Source organism: Gadus macrocephalus, chromosome 5 (genome assembly GCF_031168955.1).
Source record: "Gadus macrocephalus chromosome 5, ASM3116895v1".
In the NCBI taxonomy this organism is placed as follows: Eukaryota; Metazoa; Chordata; class Actinopteri; order Gadiformes; family Gadidae; genus Gadus; species Gadus macrocephalus.
In genome coordinates, this window is record NC_082386.1 from 860,975 (window position 1) to 886,801 (window position 25,827).

The following is a 25,827-nucleotide window of genomic DNA, read 5'->3' on the forward strand; positions in this document are numbered from 1 at the left end:
AATATAATAGAGGCGCCAACTAATTTAAAACAGCCAAGTATCAAGATTGTTGATACATTTTTTGACCTTATCCCTTAAATTAATAAATCGTTTTTATTCTTATTTAAACTTAATATCTTTTGCATTTCTACTACTCTCCAGTCCTTCGACTGTACCACCCGAATTTCCAATCTGGGATCAATAAAGTGCTTAAATGTACTATCTTATCTTTTCATACAGCTAGGTTTCAGTCCTATAATAAGAATGAAGAATTGCAATGCTGTATTTTATTAGAAAATAGTGCCCAGGAATTTCAGAGTAATTTCAGGAAAGGCTCACTGCTTAGCAAGAACACATTTTAACAAAATATGTCGCCGCATGTGAATTTTCTAAATAAAATGCTTGTGGTTGCGCCAGCTCGTCATTTGCGCAATGTTTCACGAGCATGCTGACGTGCTAATGCCAGCGAGGCTAATGAGCGAGCACGCCAAGTTTCATGTCGCTGGGCTGCTTTGAAGCTTTGGAGCTTTATGATGATCAAATAAAGAGGCTGAGAGTTATGGCTCCCTCTGTCGCCGAAGAGGTCCTTTGCTTTTCGGAGACCTGCTTACGCACGGTGTCTATAGGTGTATCATGTTTATCAACCCTGAGTTTTTCGCCTTCGGAATGGTTGAGGCCTTTTTTATAAAAGAATTGCTTGATGAGCACCTGCAACAGTGCTAATTTGAAATTGATCCTGTGACACCATTTGGTGAGCAATCAAAACAAAATTTTCCACATTACCTCCTTGAGGCCTCTGTTGTTCCTTGAACAACATTTACGTAACATCTCTCGCCTGCGCCCATCTCTCTCCCCCAACAGTGCTGAAATTCTGGTTCACACCCTGGTCGCATCGCGTCTGGACTACTGCAACTCTCTCCTCTTTGGTTTACCTGCTAAGTCCATACATAAATTACAACTGGTACAAAACTCTGCAGCCTGTATCATTACTAAAAAACACTCCATCAGTCACATAACACCTGTCCTGCAGCAACTTCATTGGCTCCCCATCAAATATCGCATAATTTACAAGATCCTGCTTCTCACCTTCAAGGCCATCAACAATCTTGCCCCTCAGTATCTTACCAAGCTTCTCCCTATCAAGACACCCACCCGTTCTCTCAGATCGTCGACCTCCAGCCAGCCCACCCTCCCACCTGCTCGCCTGGTTACCATGGGGTCAAGAGCATTCAGTCTCTCAGCCCCCCAACTCTGGAACTCTCTGCTTCATGACATCAAACACTCCAGTTCCATTATCACCTTCAAATCTCACCTGAAAACGTATCTATTCACCCAAGCCTACTCCCTTTAAGTCAGTTGCATTCTTGGGACTAGAATGAACACACTGTTTTATTATGTTGTTGTTGTTTGATGTTTGATTTTGTAAGGTGACCTTGAGTGTCAAGAAAGGCGCCCATAAATAAAATGCATTATTATTATTATGAAGCTGATTTAGGATTGGTTGAAGAATGATGGTTCATTTGCATGACACTATTTCATAAATCGTCCATAACTAAGACATTTCTTTTTTAAACATATTATAAGATTGTGCATTATTAAGGAGTATGTGTTCCAAATTGGTACAACAAAATCTATCCTGATGGACCTGAAAAAAGATTGAGCATGCCAAAGATGGCCCAGAAAGCAAGTTTTAGATTTTATTATAAAACAGGGTGTGGCTCCCAGTCGTATAGGTTTGACCACTAGTTATGGCGACTCCTGTGGTCATAGTGGTTGGCAGCTTTTTGGAGACCTTCGTACACCCGGTCTACATATTCTAATTGAAAAATATTTTTATACTTTTTTTTTATTATTTATAATGGGGACATATTATGAGGACAACATTTTTCCTAGGATTTGGGGTGTTGTTTTCAGTCTCTGGTGCTCCCATACATTTACATTTACATTTTGGGCATTTAGCAGACGCTTTTATCCAAAGTGACTTACAATAAGTACATTTGTCATAAGAAGTGCAACAATATATCGCTGTCGGTACAGTAAGGATGTTCATAGAACCAAGTGCAAGTACAACAATCGCTAGGCTAACCAATTCCCCGTGTTACAGCAATGATAGCAGCTACTGCAGTTGCTACACAGTTAAGTACTATAATACAATACAACACAATACAATACAATGTACAATGGTGGCCAGAAGGGGGAGGGTGGCTATGCAGAGTCGAGGTGGACTCTGAACAGGTGAGTCTTGAGTCTTTTTCGGAAGATGGTGAGCAACTCTGCGGTCCCGAGAACAGCAGGGAGCTTGTTCCACAACTGAGGTCCCAAAACCGAGAAAAGTTGTGCCTTTGCTGATCGACCTTTGCTAGCTCTTAGCGATGGCGGTAGCAGATGTCCAGCTGAGGTAGTTGAGGAGAGGGATCGAGCTGGGGTGTGTGGCTTTACCAATGCTTGGAGGTAGGCAGGGGCAGTTCCATCTACTGCCTTGTATGCCAGTACCATCGTCTTAAATTTGATGCGAGCTACTACAGGGAGCCAGTGGAGGTCCCGGAAGATGGGGGTCACATGGGAGAACTTCGGTAGGTTGAACAAGAGGCGCGCTGCCGCATTTTGGATGCGCTGCAAAGGTTTAATCGCAGAGGCAGGAAGTCCAGCCAGGCGTGAGTTGCAGTAGTTGAGGCGGGAGATGACCAGTGATTGGACTAGAAGCTGAGCTGCTTCCCTTGTGAGGAAAGGCCGGATTCTGCGGATGTTGTAAATTGCAAATCTGCAGGATCGGGCCACCGCAGTGATGTTTGCGGTGCAGCATAACTGATTGTCCAATACCACACCGAGGTTTCTGGCAGTTGGAGAAGGAAACACAGTGATGTTCTCAACGGTGACCAGTAAGTCCATGTGTGGGCAATCTTTCCATGGGATTAGGAGGAGCTTGGTTTTGTTGAGGTTAAGCCTCAAGTGATGGGCAGTTGTCCAGGTGCTGACGTCTGCCAGACATTCCGATATGCGTTTTGCAATCAGGGCTTTATCAGATGAGGGGAAAGAGAAAAATAGCTGAGTGTTGTCAGCATAGCAGTGATAGGAAAAGCTGTGTGATGTAATTACAGAGCCCAGAGATCTGGAATAGAGGGAGGACAGAAGAGGCCCCAGTACAGAGCCTTGAGGGACACCTGTTTCAAGAGAGAAAGTTTCAAACTCATGCAAACTTTGAAAAAAGTCTGTACATGAATTTTTGAGTGAGATATGCATTTCTGAATGTACATTTCTGAATGCTCCCCCCTCCGGAGCTTGGCGGCAGTCCGGCAGCTCCGGCGGAGGGAGCTCGGCGGCAGTCCGGCAGCTCAGCTCCCGGAGTACAATCCTTTTCTCCTCCATGTCGCGGTTCAATATGGACTTCAGAGAGTCAAGGCCAAAGTTCCTTTCCCCCAATTCTTCTCAACCATGGCCGAGATAACCCCAACTACGAGTCTTTACTTGTTGTGGAAGTACCAGAGACGTCAGACGCAGTCTTTATGATTCAAAATATTATCCGAGGCGCACATAGCTTTTTGCCGGGATATTAGATATATAATATAAATACCTATATATTATATATTATTATTATAATTATATTATATAGATAAAGAGTTCCAGGAGTCAGCAAACGGCAACAATCTCTTCTTCTCCAGGTTGTGGTTGAGTCTGACAGCTCATTGGTCAATGGGCAAGAGCTCATTTGCATTAAAGCGACAGAAACCAGAAACAGTGCATTCTGAAGGGACTGAAACAGGGGGGAATGGCGGTAGGCAAGATTCTTTTTCCTAAAAGCTATTTCCACCAAACAGCTTCAATAACATGTTTTGTGGAACTCATATACTATGTTTACTTGTTAGGAAAACACCATAATATGCCTCCTTTAATAATAATAATTAATAATAAATAATATGAATATTTATTATACAAAGTCTGCATTGGTTGATCTATATATACATAAATAAAAAGACATGTCACCGCATGTGTATTTTTTAAAGGAATGTGTGGTTGTGCCAACTCGTCGTTTGCGCAATGTTTCGCCAGCATGCCGACATGCCACAGGCTAATGAACTAGCATGCCGTGTTTCAAGTCCCTGGGCCACTTTGAAGAGGATTTGCAATTGATCATGTGACCGCCCCTTTTTTGAACAACTTAATTTCCTCCATTGACTCTAAAATCTTAATATTAAAGAGTTTTAAGCCTGGAACCAAGCTGATCATCCTTAAGGCTAGTCGTGACCATAAAACATTTAATTCAGGGCCAAAAAAAGGGAGAAAGAAAAGGCAAAGGTACAAGACTGTGTACATTCTTTTTTTGTGAACGAGTGAAGGAACTGAGTGAAGTGATCATCCAATAAACCATTGCGAACTTTTTTGAATTGATTACCACCCAATAGTTTAGCATGTTTATTGCATCTTAGAACCTTTTTCATTATTATATTGTTTATACTCTTCATACAATATTTTGTGTTGGTATGTGTATGTATAGTGTTACGTATAGCGTACCTTCCTTCGTTTCTGACTGCATCAACTACCGTTACTCGTTTTTTATACATGTAAATTCAGTCTCGTATTCGAGTTACGTATTCAATCAACATTATGTATTCCTAGCTTTTATACTACCAAGACTACAAAAAGCACTGCTAGTGCTATATCATATATTTGTACCTTATTTTTTTCATATTCTATGTCAACATTTTTCAACATGTAGAGCTCATTTCCTCTACAGCTCTAACAACAACTCTAACTTTCCATTAATCTAAGGGAAATCATGGTTGCTGTGGTGAGCGATCGAGTTCAGTAGCATCATTGACGACTTGACTTTCGCGGGTGCGGATAAACATGTCCATGTAACAGCGAGTAGGGTAGTGTAGTGGTTCTGAATGACATCGCAAATAAAAGGTGTTTTTCTAAAAACTAGATCTTTACTTTCATAACTTTAACTACTTCTACAGGAGCATATACCATTGCTTTTCTTGTGAACGCCGGCGTTTCTTTCCGCCAATTCCTTCTCAACCGTGGCCGAGATAACCAACATTGTGAGTCTTTCCTTGTTGTTGAAGCACAAAAGACGTTGGATAACACAAACGCCGTCGTTTATAGGTTCATAATATTATCCGGAGGCGCACACAGACATTTTGGCCGTGTTATTATAAATATCATATTATATATACACATAGGTGCATCTCAATGAATTAGAATATCTTGGAAAAGTTCATTAATTTTCATTTAAGATTCATTTCACCACAGGGACGCGGGTAAGGGGGGTGCTGAGGGTGCTGCAGCACACTGGCGTGTGCTGTAACTGCAAGTGAAAAAATGTTTTCTGACCAAATCAACACTTTTTTTTTTGGGAGTAGAAATTTATCATACGTGGTTTTTCATAACATTGACATCCACCCTTTTCATTTTAGAACAATGTCTGTGTAGGTTGACTTATGACGCCGGCACAATGCAGGACATGCTAGGTGCGAAAGATCGATAAAGCTGAAATTTTAAACATTGCGAATTTCCGATCTTTTTTAATACTGGCCCAAAAAAACAGCAAACTCCCTGCAAGCGGCCCCCTGTCCCTCCAGCATCCCTGAGGGTAATAGTTCAGAGCAGATAGGTAGCGGAGAAAAAGACTGCACTAATGCTAACCCCCCTCCAGTCTATCCTATGTTGGCTAACGTGCAAGTCCCGCCACCTTCCTCACCTTCACTGTTGGCGAAGAGCCCTGCCAGCCAAAGGAGTTTGACTTCCCAGCCAGGCGCTCTGTGTGTGTGTGTGTGTGTGTGTGTGTGTGTGTGTGTGTGTGTGTGTGTGTGTGTGTGTGTGTGTGTGTGTGTGTGTGTGTGTGTGTGTGTGTGTCTTACAGTTAAGTTCAAGTGCCTTGTTCTGCTCCTACCCATATAGCGTAGTTGTGACTCAATCAATAATAAATCGTCTTCTGATTAGAAATAAACCAGCATTCCGTGTGTGATCTGTCCATAGCTGAATATGGTACTATGCTGCTTGAACATAAAGCATGTTGGTGTCCAACATGTCTGTTGTAGTGTAAAACATTTTAAAGGTCCCATGACATGCTATTTTATGTATTCTTTAATATAGGTATTAGCTAACACAGTATTCAAAGACGTTCCCGAAATTCAGCCGTGGTGCAGAGTTACAGCCACTCCGAGCCAGTCGCACATTGAGCTTCCCCCAAATGCGCTGTTTTGGTGTCTGTAGCTATTAGGGCATTGACTTTTGCCCAAAAATCATATTCGAAGTTCGTTTGTTTTTTTAATATTAATATTCAAATCTATTCGAATATTTATTAATAATATTTTGACCATTAAATGCCTTCAGTAAGACCTGGGCTGAATCCCAATACTTAGTACATACTATTTCTGTTCAGTGTCTACTGAACAGAAGCGTTCTACGCATAGCTGAAGACCGTACTACACTGTCAAGTGTAGTACGGTCTACAGCTATGCGTAGAACGCTTCTGAACGCTTCCGAACACCGCCGAAACTCCACCGGATGTTTGGAGATGACGTATCTCCCCTCAGATGCCGGCAAAACTACCTTGATAAGTTACCGGTTTTCCGTCTTGTCATCGTTGCTATAAAATTAAAAATGTCTCTTTTTACTTAATGACTTACTTTACTTTTTTACTCTTTTTAATGACTATTTTTTCACCGCTTTCTACAACGTCTTTCTAAGCCGCTGTTGGTAGTGTCGGGTCAGCCATCACTTCTTCGTTCGTTACCAGACTCCGGTTGCTTTGTGGGATAGCGTAGTGACCTACCGTTGTATACTGTGGCGGTAGTACCAATGGGTAGTACGCATTCTTTAACGTTTCCCGTACTACACAATGCGTACTGAGCATTCGGACGCGCTATATTTGTGGCGTACTACGAAATGCATACTATAAGTATGAGTATTCGGATTCAGCCCTGGATTGGGTTTTGCGAGTATTTTTTTCCCGGCGTTGCTATGGTTACCAGTCTTGCGTGTTCCGACGGTTTATTGGGTTTCTGATAAATCGCTGTCTAATCAATACTTCATTCACTGCCTCTTCCGTGGTCATTACAATATTATGAATAGACTGCGTCGGGTTCTCCGACGTCTCTCCCTCTTGGCCTGCCCATAACAGGTTCGAATATTAAGGGCTGCCTAATATTCGTTTGAATTTTGATTTATTTTTTGATATTCTAATTATATTCAAATTACGAAGTTCGAAGTCAAAGCCCGAGTAGCTATAATGCAAATGAGGAGGAGCGAGGCGGGTCAAGGAGGAGGGTGGGGGTGTGGCCCTGAGCAGCTTGCAGCCACGGTACCATGCGCTCTGTTTACAGTGGATGTATGCGATGGCGAGGCGCACACAGCCTTTAGCCGTGTTCTGTAAATATTCGAGAACACACGGGAGTCCTGGAGCTCTATATCTAAATATTATCATATAGCCTACATAGATATCTATATCATATAATATATATTATTACGGCCAAAAGCTGTGTGAGCCGATATTATGAATCTCAAACGACAGCGTTAGGTTCTCCGACGTTCCTGGTTCTTCCACGTCCACATCAATGTGAAGTAGACTGAACCGCGACAAGTAGGAGAAAGGGATCGTTGCCGGGCAGCGCTTAGGCACCTCCGCCTCCGGCGGTGGTCCCTCAGCGGGGCTCAAGCGGGAGACATTCGCCGCCAACGATCCCTTCCACCTCCATGTCGTGGTTCATGTACTTCAGGGAGTCAAAGCCAAAATCTCTTTCCCCCAATTTCTTCTCAACCATGGCTGAGATAACCCCCACTACGAGTCTCGTTGTGGAAATACCAGAGATGAGAGTCCAACGTGTTATGCGCCATAAAACCAACAGCAAAACGGTTATCCAAATAACAAAGAAGTGTACAACACTAGTCCTGGAGCTCTATATCTAAATAAAATCATTTATATCTATATCATATAATATTATCACGGCCAAAAGCTGTGTGCGACTCCAGACGATATTATGAATCACAAACGACTGCCTCGGGTTCTCCCATGTCTCTGGTTCTTCTACTTCCACTTCAATCTGAAGTAGACTGAACCGCGCCTGCTGCCGGCTGCCGGGCGGTGGTGCTCTGTGGCGGCGGTGCCTCGCGGCAGCGGGCGGCAGGCAACGGGACTCCGGAGGGAGACAACCGCGGGCAACAATCCCTTTCTCCTCCATGTCGCAGTTCATGTACTTCAGGGAGTCAAAGCCAAAGTTCATTTCCCCCAATTCCTTCTCAACCATGGCTGAGATAACCCCAATTACAGTCTCGTTGTGGAAATACCAGAGACGTCAACAAACCGATGTTATGCTCCATAACATCAACAGCAGAACGGTTATCCAAATAACAAAGAAGTGTACAACACTTGCGTTACAGTGCGTAATCACACACACACACACACACACACACACACACACACACACACACACACACACACACACACACACACACACACACACACACACACACACACACACACACACACACACACACACACACACACACACACACACACGCACGTTTCCGCTAGAAGAAATTGGTGCCGTTCATGTGACCGGGAAGGTTTCATTTTACCGGTCAAATTGGAAAAAAATCTGTCGGATATTGTCCTTGTTTATTCAAAAAATTGATAGGCAGGCTATATAAAGAAGAAGAAGAGGTGTGTGATCATATTTTGATTCGCCATGGTTGTTAAATACCGGTACTCCGCAAAGCTTGCCGCCTGCTTTCACTAGCTTACCGCCGTTTAGTTCATAAACCTACGGTAGAACCAGCGCCTTGAATATTCTGCATAAAACGAACCGGATTGCTTTCGCCCGTTTCGGCTCTGTGTGGACGGGGCCTTATTTCCAATCAGTCGTTCTGACCGGAGACCTTTAGAATTTTCGGTCCTCCTCATTTTTTTCCAGTCAAAGACCGGTAATTACCAGACAACGGGAACTCTGACACACACACACACACACACACACACACACACACACACACACACACACACACACACACACACACACACACACACACACACACACACACACACACACACACACACACACACACACACACACACACACACAGCGCTCTAGGCTGGCAAGGCAGAGAAGGGGTAGGTGGCATCTCCCTGTATGACGAATTCCAAAACGGCGCGTCGTTTTTAAATTTCGTTTTTTTCAAAGGAAAATGATTTTGCAAATCACCTGTCTGTCTTTCTCTGCCCTCAGGACTTGAAGCTCTCTCTCCAGAGTCTGTTTCTCCTTCAGAAGCTCCTCCCCCAAGGACTCCATATCCTGATTGGTCAGCCTCTCCTGGTCCACCATGCCCTGTAGACTCTCCAGCTAACCAATGAAACACACACAAATACACACACGTCGTCATTTATGGTGAGTTGGGCTGAGCGTTCCCCAACTTAAGACCTTTTTTATAGCTTGGATAGGGCTATCAGACGGAACACGTCAGGCAGTACAGCACCTTCCATTGAATATGTGTACCACTTATTGCGCGCCATCGGCCACGGTTCAATGCGATTGGTCGCACATCGCGCACCTCTATAAATGTTAATGTCCATTGGCCTTAAAGGTTGTATCAGCGATTCTGGTTGCCCTGACTTCCGTTGCGAGATTCCAAACAAACAGAGCCAGCTAGCCCCTCCCTCTCGTGTTTTGAAAATGATCATGGAGGCGCATTTTCAACTGGAATTTGTAGCTACCACTTCTCGTGCACTAGTGCGAAACACCACAACACCCACCCCTTGTCTGTGATTGGTTGGAACACTGTATATTTTGCGTATTTTGGCGTTTTTGTGTGCGATCTCGGGGCCTAGGCTTACCCGTGGTCGTACGGATCAACCCTCACGCCTCGTGCCAACTGCACGGTCCGTCAAAGGACGTCGGAAGGCGTGGCTGACGGATGGGGGAACTTTCCAGGGTCGTCAGAGCCCGAGTAGTCCCACAGTGCTTAAATTTGCATACGCGATCTGATTGGATGACGGATCCGTCGCTGCCGAAAAAGTTTAACACTTTTAAACTTTTTGACGGAGCGCACGGATACACAATGCATTGCGCATCCGTCCCCACTCAAAGTCAATGGGATCAGTCAACGGACGGATGCAGTGGGCACGAGGCGTCACGGTTCGGGACGCAAGTAATGATTGGACTCTGGGGGTATGCAAAAAAGAAAAAGAAAAAAAGTGCGCTCACGTGATCGGCGCATGTTTAAACGACAATTCTGGTATCTAGCACATTGAGCCCCCTTTCTGGTCTGTCTAGGATGAAAGATAGTGGTTGATAAAGAAATGTTGACCATTGGTCCTGTCTCAGGTATTTGGCTCATTTCGAATCGCCCCTGCCTGCTTCAGAAGGGCTGGCCATGGTCATTCACAAACCTGTCCTTAAAACAACCCTAAACGTTCGTTTTCAGAAATGTGCAACTCACCGAGTGGTTAGTGGTGTTTGTTGATGTTCCTAATCAAGTATCGTAGTGAAATACAGTTTCTGTCTTTTTTTATTTTACATTTTATATATCCCATTGAAACGGAAACTGCACCAAAAACCGGACCGGAAACGGAAAGGGGGCCGTTATGTTTGGTTGTAGTCTTTTCGCTCGGTTCTCCGTATCAACACTAGGGCTAGAACCGAGCGAAAAGACTACAACATGCCCCCCCTTTCCGTTTCCGGTCAACAAGCAATGAGTCTTCCAACAGAAATCAATGGATTTACAAAATGCCCGACATTTTGTATAACGTTCTTATAATGATTGATAGTCATGTTTAACCATACTAAAGTGTCAAATAATGATGTACATGCATTTTGACGTATTCCCTGCTGACAGTCTGGGGTGGCTTTGCAGAGCGCTAAACACTCGGGACAACGTTTGCGATTCACTTGTTCACATTTCCGGGAAATCATCTACGTAGAGGCACTCCTGCCACGCCCCCATATGCCTGGTCAAATCTGCCCGTGCGCGCTTCAAGGAAGGTAACCAATCACAACGGAGTTTGGTTGGCAGGAGAGGGGCGAGGGGGCGGAAAAGGACGAAACCGAGCGTTGCCAGAGAATGCTGAAAGCACCCAGATGAGAGGAAGAGTATCCCGAAAATCAACATCGTTTTTTGTGCTGTGATTCGTGTCAGGTTGCGCTATAGGAGTCATTAAGAAGAAATTAAGACCAGAAAAGTAGTATAATAGGTCCTTTTTAAAGGAAGCAGGATTATTACCTAATTTTTCACTTTATTTTGTTTTTACACATTTGAAGATTTTATTTAAAGTCACATTTGTCTCGTTAACTTTTTTGTTGTTGAGCCGAAAATGATCCGACCCGTGACTCAAAAACCGTGACACAATCCGAACCGTGAGTTTTGTGATCCGTTGCACCCCTACAAAAGGCACAAGCTCTTACTTGACTTGTTTTCAGTCTGTGTTTTTAGTTTTATGGCACATAATGATGGCATTTGGGCTTAAAAAGCCAAACATCATTTTTTTTGTCTAGACCAATTAATGTGAAAATACAATTTCCTAATACTAGACGCACTTATGATCAAATATTATAGAGAGTTAATACAAACAAACATATTTCTACTTATTTTAACACCCAATGAAAATCGATAAGAGAATCGATAAGGAATCGGATCAATAAGCAGAATCGGAATCGTTAAATTCTTATCAATTCCCATCCCTAATCAGGGCTCCAGAGTGCACCTAATTTGGGCGCACATGCGCCTAGAAATCGGGGTAGTGCGACCAAATATTTTATTTGGGCGCACCGGTGCGACTGAAAATGTATCTGGTATTTTATTTTTTATTTTTTTACAGAGCAGTCTATTCATAATATTGTAATGACCACGGAAGATGCAGTGAATGAAGTATTGATTAGACAGCGATTTATTAGATACCTAATAAACCGTTGGAACACGCAAGACCGGTAACAATAGCAACGCCGGTAAACAAACCCACGAAGCCCAATCCAGGGGCCTGTACTACGAAGCTCGATTAGAGGGTTAGCGAGGTATGTTGAGCTGAAAGCCTGGGTTAGCTGTACCATGAAAGTCGATCTCTTTAAGCGTCGCTGTATCACCATGGTGACTTACGCTCGCAACCAAACCTGGTCGGGAGCAGCTTTTCAGCGAGTCTACCCGGAGATCGGCTACTTATATCGGCGTGCGCAGCTTCCTAGCCCCTCCTCCGATAATGGCGTCACCATTTGTGGGTGTTACCATGGACCTCGGTGCACTTATCGTACAGGCGTCTCTCCGGAGACAGAGGGTTTTTCGGGACAGAACCGATCCCTTGGCATTGTCTGACGATATTCTTTATGAGAGATACAGATTCTGCATTTATTTAAGGCATTTATTTAATGGTCAAAATATTATTAATCAGTGGCGTAAATATCGACGGTGCAACCGGTGCAGCTGCCCGGTTGCACCGTCCCGTCAACACCCCCCCGTCAACAACTCAGCGTAAGGCAGGCACGGTCCAACGCCCCCCCCCCCCCCTCAACAACTCACAACTTGGGTGCACCATAAATACGTGCTGGTGCACCCAAATTAAAAATTTAGGCGCACCAGTGCACCCAAGGAAAAAGTTAGTCTGGAGCCCTGCTAATGTTTTGTACATTATCTAAATGGTTGGTTTACGAAAAATTGGTTGGTGGATAGGGATGGGCCGATAGTCGATTCTATCGACTATCGACGATAGATTGATTCCATCGTCGATCGTCTCAAGTAGCCGATGAAAAGGCGATAATTATATTTTAATAATTAATTTAAATTTTTCTTTTTTTTTATTATTTTTTTTTTAAAAGCGCTGTGGTAGCAATTTTTTCAACTTAAAAAGCCCCGCAAATTGTAATTGAAATTAACTGGCACCGGTGGAAAACATACTATGTAGCGCTGACCTGCCGTATTCACTCACTGCTGCGAGAGGAGAGGGGAGGGGCTCGAAACCTACCGGTCTGCTCGCACGGCGAAATGACATCACACCCCGCTGCACCATTTCCGGGTCACAGCTGTGGTACATGAGCTGTGTTCAAAATCATTCCCTATTCACTCACTCACTATTCCCTATAGTGTTCATGATATAGTGCACTACATAGGGAAAGTACAAACGAGAATTCGGACACTACGCTGAACATTTCTAAATGTCATTTGCGTCAGTAAATGCGCCGGGTATTTGTGTGACGCAGACAGATGCGCCCAGATTGTGTAAACAAACCGGGCACTCTAGAGGAAAGCTGGAGGTTGTATTGATGTTGAATGTTACATTTCCTTGAACAAGGTTTTTCTTATTAATTTTGAATGTTTCATTTTCTTGTTAAATCCCAAATAAATTGTTGATATTTCTAAACGAAAGCCGGAGACTCCATCATTAAATGTAGTCGTTTTCACCGCTTGCGGTTATTGAGGTTCTTCTTCTCCTCCGGAAAAACACGACTGCATTGCATTGTGGTATATGGGAGTAACACGTAGGGAACATCATATGTACACTCACATTTTGGGTATTTTAAGTGCACTATATAGGGCATGAAATTAACCAGTGAGAATTCGAACAACACTACAAAATAGCGAGCACCCTATATAGTGCACTATATCCGTGATAGGGAACGATTTCGAACACATCTACGAGCTGTGTGTCATCAGGGTGTGTCATCATGACAGCGCCGCCGGCGCCGACGCAACGAAACTTCAGCGGAGGCTCACGGCTCACGCTGGTCCAAGGGGAAGACCATCGTATTTGTTTTTAAGAAAAAAATCAAAAAATAAAAACGCGATTTTTTTCAAAGTGATAAATTATTATAAATAATTAATGTTATAAAATTATTATAAAGATGACCCCCCCGATAGTATCGACTATCGGCGATCGCTAGGGGGCGCTATCGGACGATGGAAGCTTGTAGATGATTGCCCAACCCTATTGGTGGATATGCATTTGCTTGACCATATTCTCTATAGTTGGACAAATTGCTGGGGTCACTTTCATCAGGAAAGTTTCGTAGTTTCTGTTTAAATAATCGTATGGGGACTGATGTAAATGGAGGTCAAAAGTTTTCGAAACTTTGGACTCGCCCAACCTAAGGAAGACTGCTATTCGTTACTTAACGGATACTACTCAACTCAGTCGTCAATCTGACAGCATTTTTTATTAAAGGACGGCAAAAAAGTCTTTAAGTAAGTAAAAGTACGTAGGCATTTCATCCAAAAAATGTAATGCAATTAAAACTTTTTTCATTTCTGGGATTCTCTGTCAGCTTTTGAGTTTAACTCTTGACAGGCTTTGAGCGTGAACATATCAGATTGGCACCTTAGCAGGAATCAAAGGGCAATCCATTTGGACTTATTATATTAAACAAAGAACACAACCTCAAATCAAATCATCTGACGTGGGTTGTCTACTACGCAACGCCTTGTCTGGTTTGCTACCCGCTTTAAAACCCAATTATATTCATCCCATGTAAACAACTGATTATATTTGCTCTGTTAAGCACATCTGTTTAAATAGAGGTGTGTGTGCGTATGTTTTTGTGTGCATGCGGGAGTGTGTATGTGTGTTGACGTGTGTGTACCTTTTTGCCCAGGCCCTGATTCTCTCTCTCCAGCTCCTGGGTTGAGAGCAGCTGCTCCTGCAGCTGGTTCTTCTCCTCGCGGAGCTTCTCGATGGAGTCCTGCAGCTCACGGTTCTCCTTCTCTAGCTTCAGCAGCCGACTAGACACCCCCTCGTTCAGCTCATGTATCAGAGACTTACGGGCTATGGAAGGAGAGAGAGAGAACCGATTGGCTGCATTGACAATATCGGATTCTGTCATTTTTTTTATTGCTTGATTCACTCAGTGGCCATCTTGAACTTTGAAACAACACTGAGATATTTCAGAGGTTGACTTTCTCGCAGTTTATTTGATCTAACTTTGAATTTAAATGCAGGCTCTGTCCAGATTTTCCAAACCCACTCTGCAAAGTTAATTGAGATTTGACTCCTACCAGAAGAATCCTTCCAGAAGTGAATATACGTTTGTAGCGATGGTGTGCCAACAACACCGTGGGCTCCTCGATATCTTTAACTGTTAAAAATGAACCGTCATGAAAGCTTTCGGGCCCTTGATTGCCGCCGAGTGACTCAACAGAAAGAGAACAAGTGGGTGGCATACTCTCAGTGTTGTCGTGGTTCTTTGCCAGTTGCTCCAGCTCCCAGCCCAGATGGGCCGACTCATTCATGCTCTGTTTCTGTCCGATCTCCAACAGCATGTTTTCCTCCACCAGCTCCTCCAGCCGGCGCCGCTCACTGTCCCGCTCCTCAACACACAAACACAAAGTAATGAGGAAGCGCTATGGTCATATCAGCCTCTGAGATCTGTTCTACAACTTCCACAACTGAAGCACAACAATTCAGACAGTGCTCCAAAACGTCTTGGTCAGAGCGGTTTAAAGAGACTGTCGCTTGGGTTTCAGTATCACTAAATCCTGGTCCCTCATACTTTGGAAATCAGATGAAAATTAACAAAATACATCATCAAATGTTTAGATACCGCTGAGGCACCTTATTTTTGTATCACTACGATCATTTGAAGAGTTGCGTTTTTTCAAACATGGACATACGGGATTGACACGATGAACATTTTTGCGATTGGTCACTATAATGTCCGTCAAGATAGATTTGCCTATACAGTGAAAACAAATTAAAAAAACGTAAAACATTTACTTCAGAGCCCTAGCTTCAAATTATTAATTATTAACAGTTTTCATATAAATTAACTATGGACTTGATGCAACCATGCTGCTTATTATGTTTCCGACACGTTTGATCGACACAGCCTAAAACGCTGTGTCACCCTTTATGAAACTGTGAATAACTGTAGAGGCTGATTAAATATTAACAGAGTAGAAAAGTTAGACGGATTGGGCCAAAGGTGGCACTATAGTTATCGTCGTCTGTAAATTAAGTAATTTTAATTAATTTCAAATTACCACTGTTGCAGGTGCTCACCAAGTTATTTTTTTTATAATGGATATAATGTGTGTATAATGAATATGAAAACTGATTTCAACAATTCCGAAGGCGAACAACGCTTGGTTGTCAAATTTTGGAGTCCTCAAAGTAAAGTACCGCTTCAGCAACAAGGGGGGCCATAACTCGCATTCAAAAAATATATATCCCATTCACTTTCTCCATAGAGGATTTGATTAAAGCCGTAATGTCTTAACCATCCAAAGTATACTCACCCCGCACCGTTGACTACTGCTCCAAAAAATAACTACTGCTACTGAACTCGATGCTCACGGAACATTGCTCCACGATGAGTTGGCCAAACCACATGCATTTTAGTCAGAAATTGCACACGCGGCAACAAGTCTAGTTATACATGGGGTTCCTTATTGTATTTGGAATGTTGTGCTTATTACGATCATATGGTCATCATATTGTTGGTTCTTTGTCGAGTTTTGCAGGGCATTGCTGAAGACTGAGCACACTGCTCAGTCGTCCTCCCCATGGTCAATAAATATGGTGAACTGAATGTAAAGTGAGGTTCACCATTTCAACGTCATGGATCTTGGCCCGCAGCAGCAGGTTGTCCTTCTCTACTGCATGGAGTTTTTCACATCGCCCCCTGGAGGCCGACAGCTGGTCCTCCAGCAACACCTTGGTCTCCATCAGAGTCAGGTTGTCCCCACGAAGCTCCTAATGCACATATGTACGTACACACACACGCACACGCACACACACACACACGTGAGAAAACACACACATTTATCACTGAGTTGCCAGTGGGAGCTGCTTCGATCCACTTGTCAAATGGCGCATTTCCACTGGAGGGTGCGGGTCGGTTCAGTATGCAAAGGTGCAGCACAGTTGTCAGGCTGCTATGAGGCCACGATGCTTACGTAGCTGCTGCGGCTATCGCCATCCTGCTTAAACCCTGCCCTACCATAACGGTACTGTCTGCCGTCGAAATGCGAGCCGTAACTGAGCTGTGCTAATACAACACCCTCATTACTTGACTGAGACGTGCTCGGTCCGAAGCATACCCGCCGGTGGAAAAGGGGCATAATAGGACCTTAACTGTGTTTCCGTGAAGCCCTTTGATAATCGATACTATAAAAAGCATTTTTTTAATATAATTTTGTAAACAAAACATAAAACAAACAAAAGTCCATGAAAAGACAATAAGTTTTGAAGGGCAAACTGCCACGCTTGCCATTTTTCTAATATTGGAGTACTGCTTCATACAAGTGTTGTGGAAAAAGAAGCCTTACCTGCAACAGCAACACATAAAAAGAGTTTAAAAAGACTTTTACAGAAAGTGTTTATGAGCGTGGCAGTTCCTCTGTAACTCATTCCTCAGGTACAGGACTAACAGATGATCAAATACTGTCTGCTACGCTCTTCAAGGTCATGAGTACATTGAACAATTTGCCTTTGTGTGGGAATAGAAACTCAGTCCTTGGTTAATGTTGTATGTATATGGAGCCTCTCAGACCTGGTAACTCAGTCCTTGGTTAATATTGCATGTATATGGAGCCTCTCAGACCTGGTATCTAGATTCTTGGTTAAATGTTGTATCTATATGGAGCCTCTCAGACCTGGTATCTAGATTCTTGGTTAAATGTTGTGTGTATATGGAGCCTCTCAGACCTGGTATCTAGATTCTTCCAGCCACGCAAATAAATGAGCTATGATTTGGTGGTCTTTTCCACTCCATCTCATTTTCAGGGTTTGACTGAGGCTGGCCTTTAACAGGCTGCCATGGGTCTTAGTCACAAGGTAGCCATCTTGGTTCCATTCTGTTTCTAAATGCTAGCTGGTTAGGGGAACTTAATGTTGATTTCTGCAGCTGCTTCCTTCCTGGAGCAGGTCCCCTGTTGTATGACGGAGGTGTAACCAACGTACCCCCACCCTGGAGGTGTGACCGACATACCTCCACCCTGGAGGTGTAACCAACGTACCCCCACCCTGGAGATGTGACCAACGTACCCCCACCCTGGAGATGTGACCAACGTACCCCCACCCTGTAGTAATGACCAGCCTACCTCCACCCTGTAGTAATGACCAGCCTACCTCCACCCTGTAGTAATGACCAGCCTACCTCCACCCTGTAGTAATGACCAGCCTACCTCCACCCTGCTCTGTAGCATGGTTCTTGCACCATTTTTAAAGTCAAATTTAAGACTTTTTAAGACCAACACATACATAAATTAAGACCCAAAAAATGTCAGAAAAATTATTTGATAGAAAAGGTGTGCATAATTGAGTCACTTATACACATCAACCGTAGCCGTAGTACTAGCAGTAGTAGTACTCTTGCAAAGTTATCTCGGAAGCGCGCGGACACGACGATACGCGAACACATTAACCCTCCCGTGTCACCCATAGTCACCCATGACCGTCGCTTAGCAACCGGACACGCTGGGGTTGATATGTTACCGGACTACTGTAACTACTACGGAGTGATAACAAAGACATGAATCGGGCAATAAATCCACCGTCCTTGACAGCGGTCAAGTTTGGAGTGCGGAGTGGACCAAATGCGAACTACTGCAGCTTTCCTAAGTTAAACCCCAAACTAATCGGAATAAGTGTATGCATGTCGATTATAGCAGACTACACCACCTCTTCTGTAGCCGAATAGAATTATATTACGAACAGATAATTGTATTCCGATTGAGGCGTATTATATGATCCTTTTCTATTCCGATTGAGCTGTTCTTCCACAACTATGCGGATCAGATGTGTCCATGTAAACACGGCTGACAGTGATCTCAAACACACACACACACACACACACACACACACACACGCACACGCTTTGAAGCCGAACTTCCTTATTCGAATATAATGCGAATATCAAAAAATAAATCAAAATTCAAACAAATATTAGGCAGCCCTTAATATTCGAACCAGTTATGGCAGGCCAAGAGGGAGAGCGTCGGAGAACCCGACGCAGTCTACTCATAATATTGTAATGACCACGGAAGAGGCATTGAATGAAGTATTGATTAGACAGCGATTTATTAGATACCTAATAAACCGTCGGAACACGCAGGACCGGTAACCATAGCAACGCCGGTAAAAAAAAAACCCGCGAAGCCCAATCCAGGTCTTACTGAAGGAATTTAATGGTCATAATATTATTAATAAATATTCGAATATTAATATTAATAAACAAAAAAACGTCGAATATGATTTTTGGGAAAAAGTCCGTCACACAATTCAATTAATTTACTATTTGGAATACTTACATTAAAATGATCCAGCATGAACTGTGATCCATAGTACCGCGATAAGACATGGCTGTCGGTGTCGTCCGTGGGCCAGTACCTCACATGGATATCCATCTGTTTGCTTTTAGTGGTTTTGTTCACTCATCGAACATGAGGACGTACTGTTTATCGTTTACGCTGCGTGACGGCTCTCTTTTTATGAAAGATGCGATCCCGTATTTGGCTAGATAGGCCGTTTTGTTTTCACCGCAGGTGAACGACTTCGCAAACTCAGAATCTGGGAACATAGCAGCCAAGACGTTACTAATGTCCTCGTTCGATTTGAAGGAATTATGTCTGCTCACCGTGTGGAGATTACAATACCTCCGCCTTCTGGGTTTCTGGTGGCGACACAAAGCCGGTTAACGCCGTCTGATGTGAAGTACTAGCCACGGATGCTGAACTTTTCAGTCCACTTCTTTCAAATAATACGGGCATCGCTGTAGTCCCGCTAGCTGCCACGGAGTATCGGATATATTTCTGCGACCTCATGTGGGACTCAAGAGCTTTTGCTCCCATGGTCCCTAGTATGAATGCCTTTCGGGATAAACAACACCTTGCCTCGTAGTCACCTGCCTTCTCCAACCACCCCCGAAATGTATCTTCCTCAAACCATTTCTCATTGAATTTGCACTGTCCCATCCTGAAAGTAGCGCAAGTTGGCCTAATGATGTCAACCGTCACTATCTAAAAGTAGCGCCAGCAAGTTAGCCTACGCAGCTGCAGGCTGCAGATGCAACCGGCCCCCCAATGACTGATGTCAACGTTAACGTAACGTAAAACTCCTGAAAATGCCGTAATTAAAAGACGCACTAAGTGATTTGTTGTGCGCGACAATTTCTCATAGTCTTAAAAAACCCTCTGCAAAATTTAATACCTAGAGCAAATTTACAGTAAATTTAAGACAATTTATGGCCTTAATTTTACACCAAAAAAATCAAGACTTTTTAAGACTTTTTAAGGACCCGCGGGAACCATGTGTAGTAATAACCAGCCTACCTCCACCCTGTAGTAATGACCACCGTACCTACCTCCACCCTGTAGTAATGACCAGCCTACCTCCACCCTGTAGTAATGACCAGCCTACCTCCACCCTGCTCTGTAGTAATGACCAGCCTACCTCCACCCTGCTCTGTAGTAATGACCATCGTACCTCCACCCTGTAGTAATGACCAGCCTACCTCCACCCTGTAGTAATGACCACCGTACCTACCTCCACCCTGCTCTGTAGTAATGACCAGCCTACCTCCACCCTGGAGGTGTGACAGACATACCTCCACCCTGCTCTGTAGTAATGACCAGCCTACCTCCACCCTGTAGTAATGACCACCGTACCTACCTCCACCCTGCTCTGTAGTAATGACCAGCCTACCTCCACCCTTCTCTGTAGTAATGACCAGCCTACCTCCACCCTGCTCTTGTAGAAGTGCACGTCGTTGAGTTTCTCCTTGCAGCGGGTCAGCTCCGCCTCCAGCCGGTCAACGCGGGCCGCCCGCTCCTTCATAGAGTCCATCTCATCCTGGTACGCCCGCACGAAGCGCGCCTCCGTGGACAGAGACTGGTTCTGTATGGACCCACACATAACCATTGTATAGAGCCAGAGCTTATTGCCACGTATAAAGAGACTGCCCTTTGCCCCTGGAAGGTAATGTGTTGTAGTGGTGGAAAACACATCAGACTGAGTTTTCCCTCCTGGCAAACCATGCCAAAACCTAGCCGTGTATTCCTTGCACTTGCACGTGTACCTTCGGAACGTGTTTTCAGCACAGCAGGAGACATTGTCCGTTCTGAACGCAGTGTTTTGTCTCCTGAGCATGTTGACCAGTTGTTTTTTAAGAAAAAACTCCTAAAGGACAAACATTTTCTGTTAAATGCAATGTTGCACTTTATTCTTTGGTTTAAAAAATGTATAGTTTTTGTTTTAAATATCTGGAAGTAAAAGTAGTTTTTTGTGAGTTAATGTGAATGTAACGAGGTTGGGTTAAATGGGCTATGATATCTTCTCATATCGATCGTAGGACCCTGAATCCAAATCGTATCACGACTTTTGATATCGACAAATATTGTATCCTTGTTGTGATTATTTATTTATTTTTAATTTCTTTCACATATTTAATTTAAATATTTTATGAAATAGAACCATGTTACTGTTCTGCCAATTTCAACCATGGCCTGTCTCTTCTTGTTGTGGAAGTACCAGAGACGTCAGAGAAACCAACACAGTTGTTTAGAATTCATAATATCATCCAGAGGCGCACACAGCTTTTTGCCGTGTTCTATAAAATATTCTCTGGGAGATCCGGCGGGCTTCCTGGAGCTCTAGATCTAAATGATATAAGATATATAATACATAGATATCTATATAATATAATATATAATATAATATAATATATAATATCACGACTCTCCTGGAACCGTCACCTTATCGTGGTGGAGAGGTTTGCGTGTCCCTGTGAACCTGAGAGCTGTGTTGTCTGGAGCCTTGTGCTCCTGGTAGGGTCTCTCATGGCAGAGTGGTCTCAGGTGAGGGGCCAGACTAAGAATGGTTCAAAAAACTCCAATGAATAACGGAAAAAGAGGAGATGTGACCCGGCCCGGAGGAAGCCCGGGGCCCCCGTCTGGAGCCAGGCCCAGACGGAGGGCTCGATGGCGAGCGCCTGGTGGCCGGGTTTGCCACGGAGCCCGGTCGGGCACAGCCCGAACAAACTACGTGGCACCCCCCCTCTCTTCAACCCATGGGCCCACCACCTGTGGGAAGACCCGTTGGGGTCGGGTGCGCAGCCACATGGGTGGCAGCGAAGGTCAGGGGTCTCGACGGACCAGACCCGGGCGGCAGAAGCTGGCTCTGGGGACGTGGAACGTCACCTCGCTGTGGGGAAAGGAACCGGAGCTTGTGAAGGAGGTGGAGCGCTATCAGTTAGATCTGGTGGGGCTTACCTCCACGCACAGTCTCAGCTCTGGTACCGTACTCCTGGATAAGGGTTGGACTCTATTCTTCTCCGGAGTTGCCGAGGGCGTGAGGCGCCGGGCGGGTGTGGGGATACTCATAAATCCCCGGCTGAGCGCCGCGGTGTTGGAGTTTACCCCGGTAGACGAGAGGGTCGCCTCCCTGCGCCTAAGGGTTGTACGGGGGAAAACTCTGACTGTTGTTTGTGCGTACGCACCAAACAGCAGCTCAGACTACTCGGCCTTCTTGGAGACCCTGAATGGAGTCCTGTATGGGGCTCCAGTAGGGGACTCCGTAGTTCTGCTGGGAGACTTCAACGCCCACGTGGGCAACGATGGAGACACCTGGAGAGGCGTGGTGGGGAGGAACGGCCTCCCTGATCTAAACCCGAGCGGTCGTTTGTTATTGGACTTCTGTGCTAGTCATGGATTATCCATAACAAACACCATGTTCGAACATAAGGGTGCTCATAAGTGTACCTGGTACCAGAGTACCCTAGGCCGAAGATCGATGATCGATTTCGTGATCGTGTCATCTGATCTGAGGCCGCATGTTTTGGACACTCGGGTAAAGAGAGGGGCGGAACTGTCAACCGACCACCATCTGGTTGTGAGTTGGATCAGGGAATGGGGGAAATTTCCGGATAGACCTGGTAAGCCCAAACGAGTAGTGCGGGTGAACTGGGAACGTCTGGAGGAGGCCCCCGTCCTAGGTATCTTCAACTCACACCTCCGGCGGAGCTTTTCTGGCATTCCTGTGGAGGTTGGGGGCATTGAGCCGGAGTGGGCGGTGTTCAAAGCCTCCATTGCTGAAGCTGCGGTGGCTAGCTGTGGCCTCAGGGTCTTAGGCTCCTCAAGGGGCGGTAACCCTCGGACACCGTGGTGGACACCGGTGGTCAGGGAAGCCGTCCGACTGAAGAAGGAGGCCTTCCGGGATATGATATCCTGGAGGACTCCTGACTCGGTTGCAGGGTACCGACAGGCTCGAAGGGCTGCAGCGGCTGCCGTGTCGGAGGCTAAGCAGCGGGTGTGGGAGAAGTTCGGAGAGGCCATGGAGAAGGACTTTCGGTCGGCACCAAATTGTTTCTGGAAGACTATCCGGCACCTCAGGAGGGGGAAACGGGGAACCAACCAAGCTGTGTACAGTAAGGATGGGACTCTGTTGACCTCAACTGAGGAGGTCGTCGGACGTTGGAAGGAACACTTTGAGGAACTCCTGAATCCGAATAACACGCCCTCTATGTTGGAGGCAGAGCTCGAGGTTGATGGTGTGTCGTCGTCAATTTCCCTGGTGGAGGTCACTGAGGTAGTCAAACATCTCCGCAGTGGCAAAGCCCCAGGGATTGATGAGATCCAGCCAGAAATGCTAAAGCCTCTGGGTGTTGAGGGGCTGTCATGGTTGACACGCCTATTCAACATCGCGTGGGAGTCGGGTACAGTGCCAAAGGAGTGGCAAACCGGGGTGGTGGTTCCCCTGTTCAAAAAGGGGGACCAGAGAGTGTGTGCCAATTACCGGGGTATCACACTTCTCAGCCTCCTTGGTAAAGTCTACTCCAAGGTGCTGGAAAGGAGGGTTCGGCCGATCGTCGAACCTCAGATTGAAGAGGAACAATGCGGTTTTCGCCCCGGACGTGGAACTACGGACCAGCTCTTCACTCTCGCAAGGATCCTGGAGGGGGCCTGGGAGTATGCCCATCCGGTCTATATGTGTTTTGTGGATCTGGAGAAGGTGTATGACCGGGTCCCCCGGGAGAAACTGTGGGAGGTGCTGCGGGAGTATGGGGTAAGGGGGTCTATCCTCAGGGCCATCCAATCTTTGTACTCCCAAAGCGAGAGCTGTGTTCGTGTTCTCGGCAGCCAGTCAGTTTCGTTCTCAGTGGGTGCTGGTCTCCGCCAGGGCTGCGCCTTGTCACCAATCCTGTTTGTGATATACATGGACAGGATATCGAGGCGTAGTCGTGGTGGGGAGGGGTTGCAGTTCGGTGGTCTGAGGATCTCGTCACTGCTTTTTGCAGATGATGTGGTCCTCATTGGATCATCGGCCTGTGACCTTCAGCACTCACTGGATCGGCTGGCGGCCGAGTGTGAAGCGGCTGGGAGGAGGATCAGCACCGCTAAATCTGAGGCCATGACTCTTAGCAGGAAACCGGTGGATTGCTTACTCCGGGTAGGAAATGAGTCCTTAGCCCAAGTGAAGGAGTTCAAGTACCTCTGGGTCTTGTTCGCGAGTGAGGGTACTATGGAGCGTGAGATTGGCCGGAGAATCGGAGCAGCGGGGGCGGTATTGCGTTCGCTTTACCGCACCGTTGTAACGAAAAGAGAGCTGAGCCGCAAGGCAAAGCTCTCGATCTACCGGTCGATCTTCGTTCCTATCCTCACCTATGGTCATGAGGGCTGGGTGATGACCGAAAGGACGAGATCGCGGGTACAAGCGGCCGAGATGAGTTTTCTCAGAAGGGTGGCTGGCGTCTCCCTTAGGGATAGGGTGAGAAGCTCAGCCATCCGTGAGGAACTCGGATTAGAGCCGCTGCTCCTTTACTTAGAAAGGAGTCAGCTGAGGTGGTTCGGGCATCTGGTAAGGATGCCCACTGGGCGCCTTCCTTGGGAGGTGTTTCAGGCACGTCCAGTGGGGAGGAGACCTCGGGGAAGACCCAGGACTAGGTGGAGAGATTATATCTCAACACTGGCCTGGGAACGCCTCGGGATCCCCCCGTCAGAGCTGGTCAATGTGGCCCGGGAAAGGGAAGTCTGGGGCCCCCTGCTTGAGCTGCTCCCCCCGCGACCCGACCCCGGATAAGCGGATGACGATGAGGATGAGGATATCACGACTCCGAATATTATGAATCGTAACGACTGCGATGGGTTCTCCGACGTCTCTGGTTCTTCCACTTCAACATCAACCTGAACCGCGACATGGAGAACAAAGGGATTGTTGCCGTTTGTGGACTCCCGGATCGGGAGGAGCTCAGCCTGGGGGCCGCTCAGCCCTGGGGGCCGCTCAGCCCTGGGGGCCTGCGGGTGTCAGGGGGTCCGCACCGGAAACAATCTCTTTCTCCTTCATGTCGCGGTTCAATCTGGACTTCAGGGAGACAAACACAGCGACATCGGTTGACGTGATTTTAATAGAAGGGCCGCAGGTCAGATAAAGACCTCCAAATTTTCCTCCAAATTACAAAGCACTATGCGGGCCAGGTCCGGTATGATACCCATCTCTGTTATATGCTATAGGCCTATTTGGTGCTTGTAAAAGTCGAACAATGCACTCGCAAACACGGGAAACAATTGAAAAAGACCAAATCTTTATTACAGAAGAAATAGAAACATAATATAATATGTTATACATATTTTGTGTTTTTGAATGGTTTCCCGTGATTAAGAGCGCATTGTTTGGCTTTACAAGAACTGCATAGGCCTATAGCCTATAAGGCCTATAATTATTTAAAAACTGTTACATACATAACAGTTGTAGGCCTATACGTTAACTGTCTTGTACATCACCCCTACCCTGATGCAGCTCTACTGGCTACCAGTCAAGTTCCGCATTAAATTAAAAATTCTACTCCTCACATACAAGTCCCTCCATGCTCTGGCCCCCCGTTACCTCTCTGACCTCCTCCACCCCTACACCCCCCTGCGGTCCCTCAGGTCCTCTGACAAGAA

At 45.5% G+C, this 25,827-nt stretch overlaps 1 protein-coding gene across 5 annotated transcripts in view; it reads right to left on the bottom strand.

Moving 5' to 3' along the window:
- ccdc88c (coiled-coil domain containing 88C) overlaps positions 1 to 25,827 on the bottom strand; it is a 77,258-nt gene that overhangs the window by 37,364 nt on the left and 14,067 nt on the right. For all 5 annotated transcript variants that reach the window (XM_060051773.1, XM_060051771.1, XM_060051770.1 and 2 more), the window contains exons 7-11: positions 20,627 to 20,785; positions 16,496 to 16,642; positions 15,114 to 15,258; positions 14,535 to 14,716; positions 9,180 to 9,317 (exon numbers count right to left, since the gene is read on the bottom strand). In XM_060051773.1, the coding sequence (XP_059907756.1) occupies positions 9,180 to 9,317; positions 14,535 to 14,716; positions 15,114 to 15,258; positions 16,496 to 16,642; positions 20,627 to 20,785 (771 nt within the window). The remainder of the gene's footprint in view (positions 1 to 9,179; positions 9,318 to 14,534; positions 14,717 to 15,113; positions 15,259 to 16,495; positions 16,643 to 20,626; positions 20,786 to 25,827) is intronic.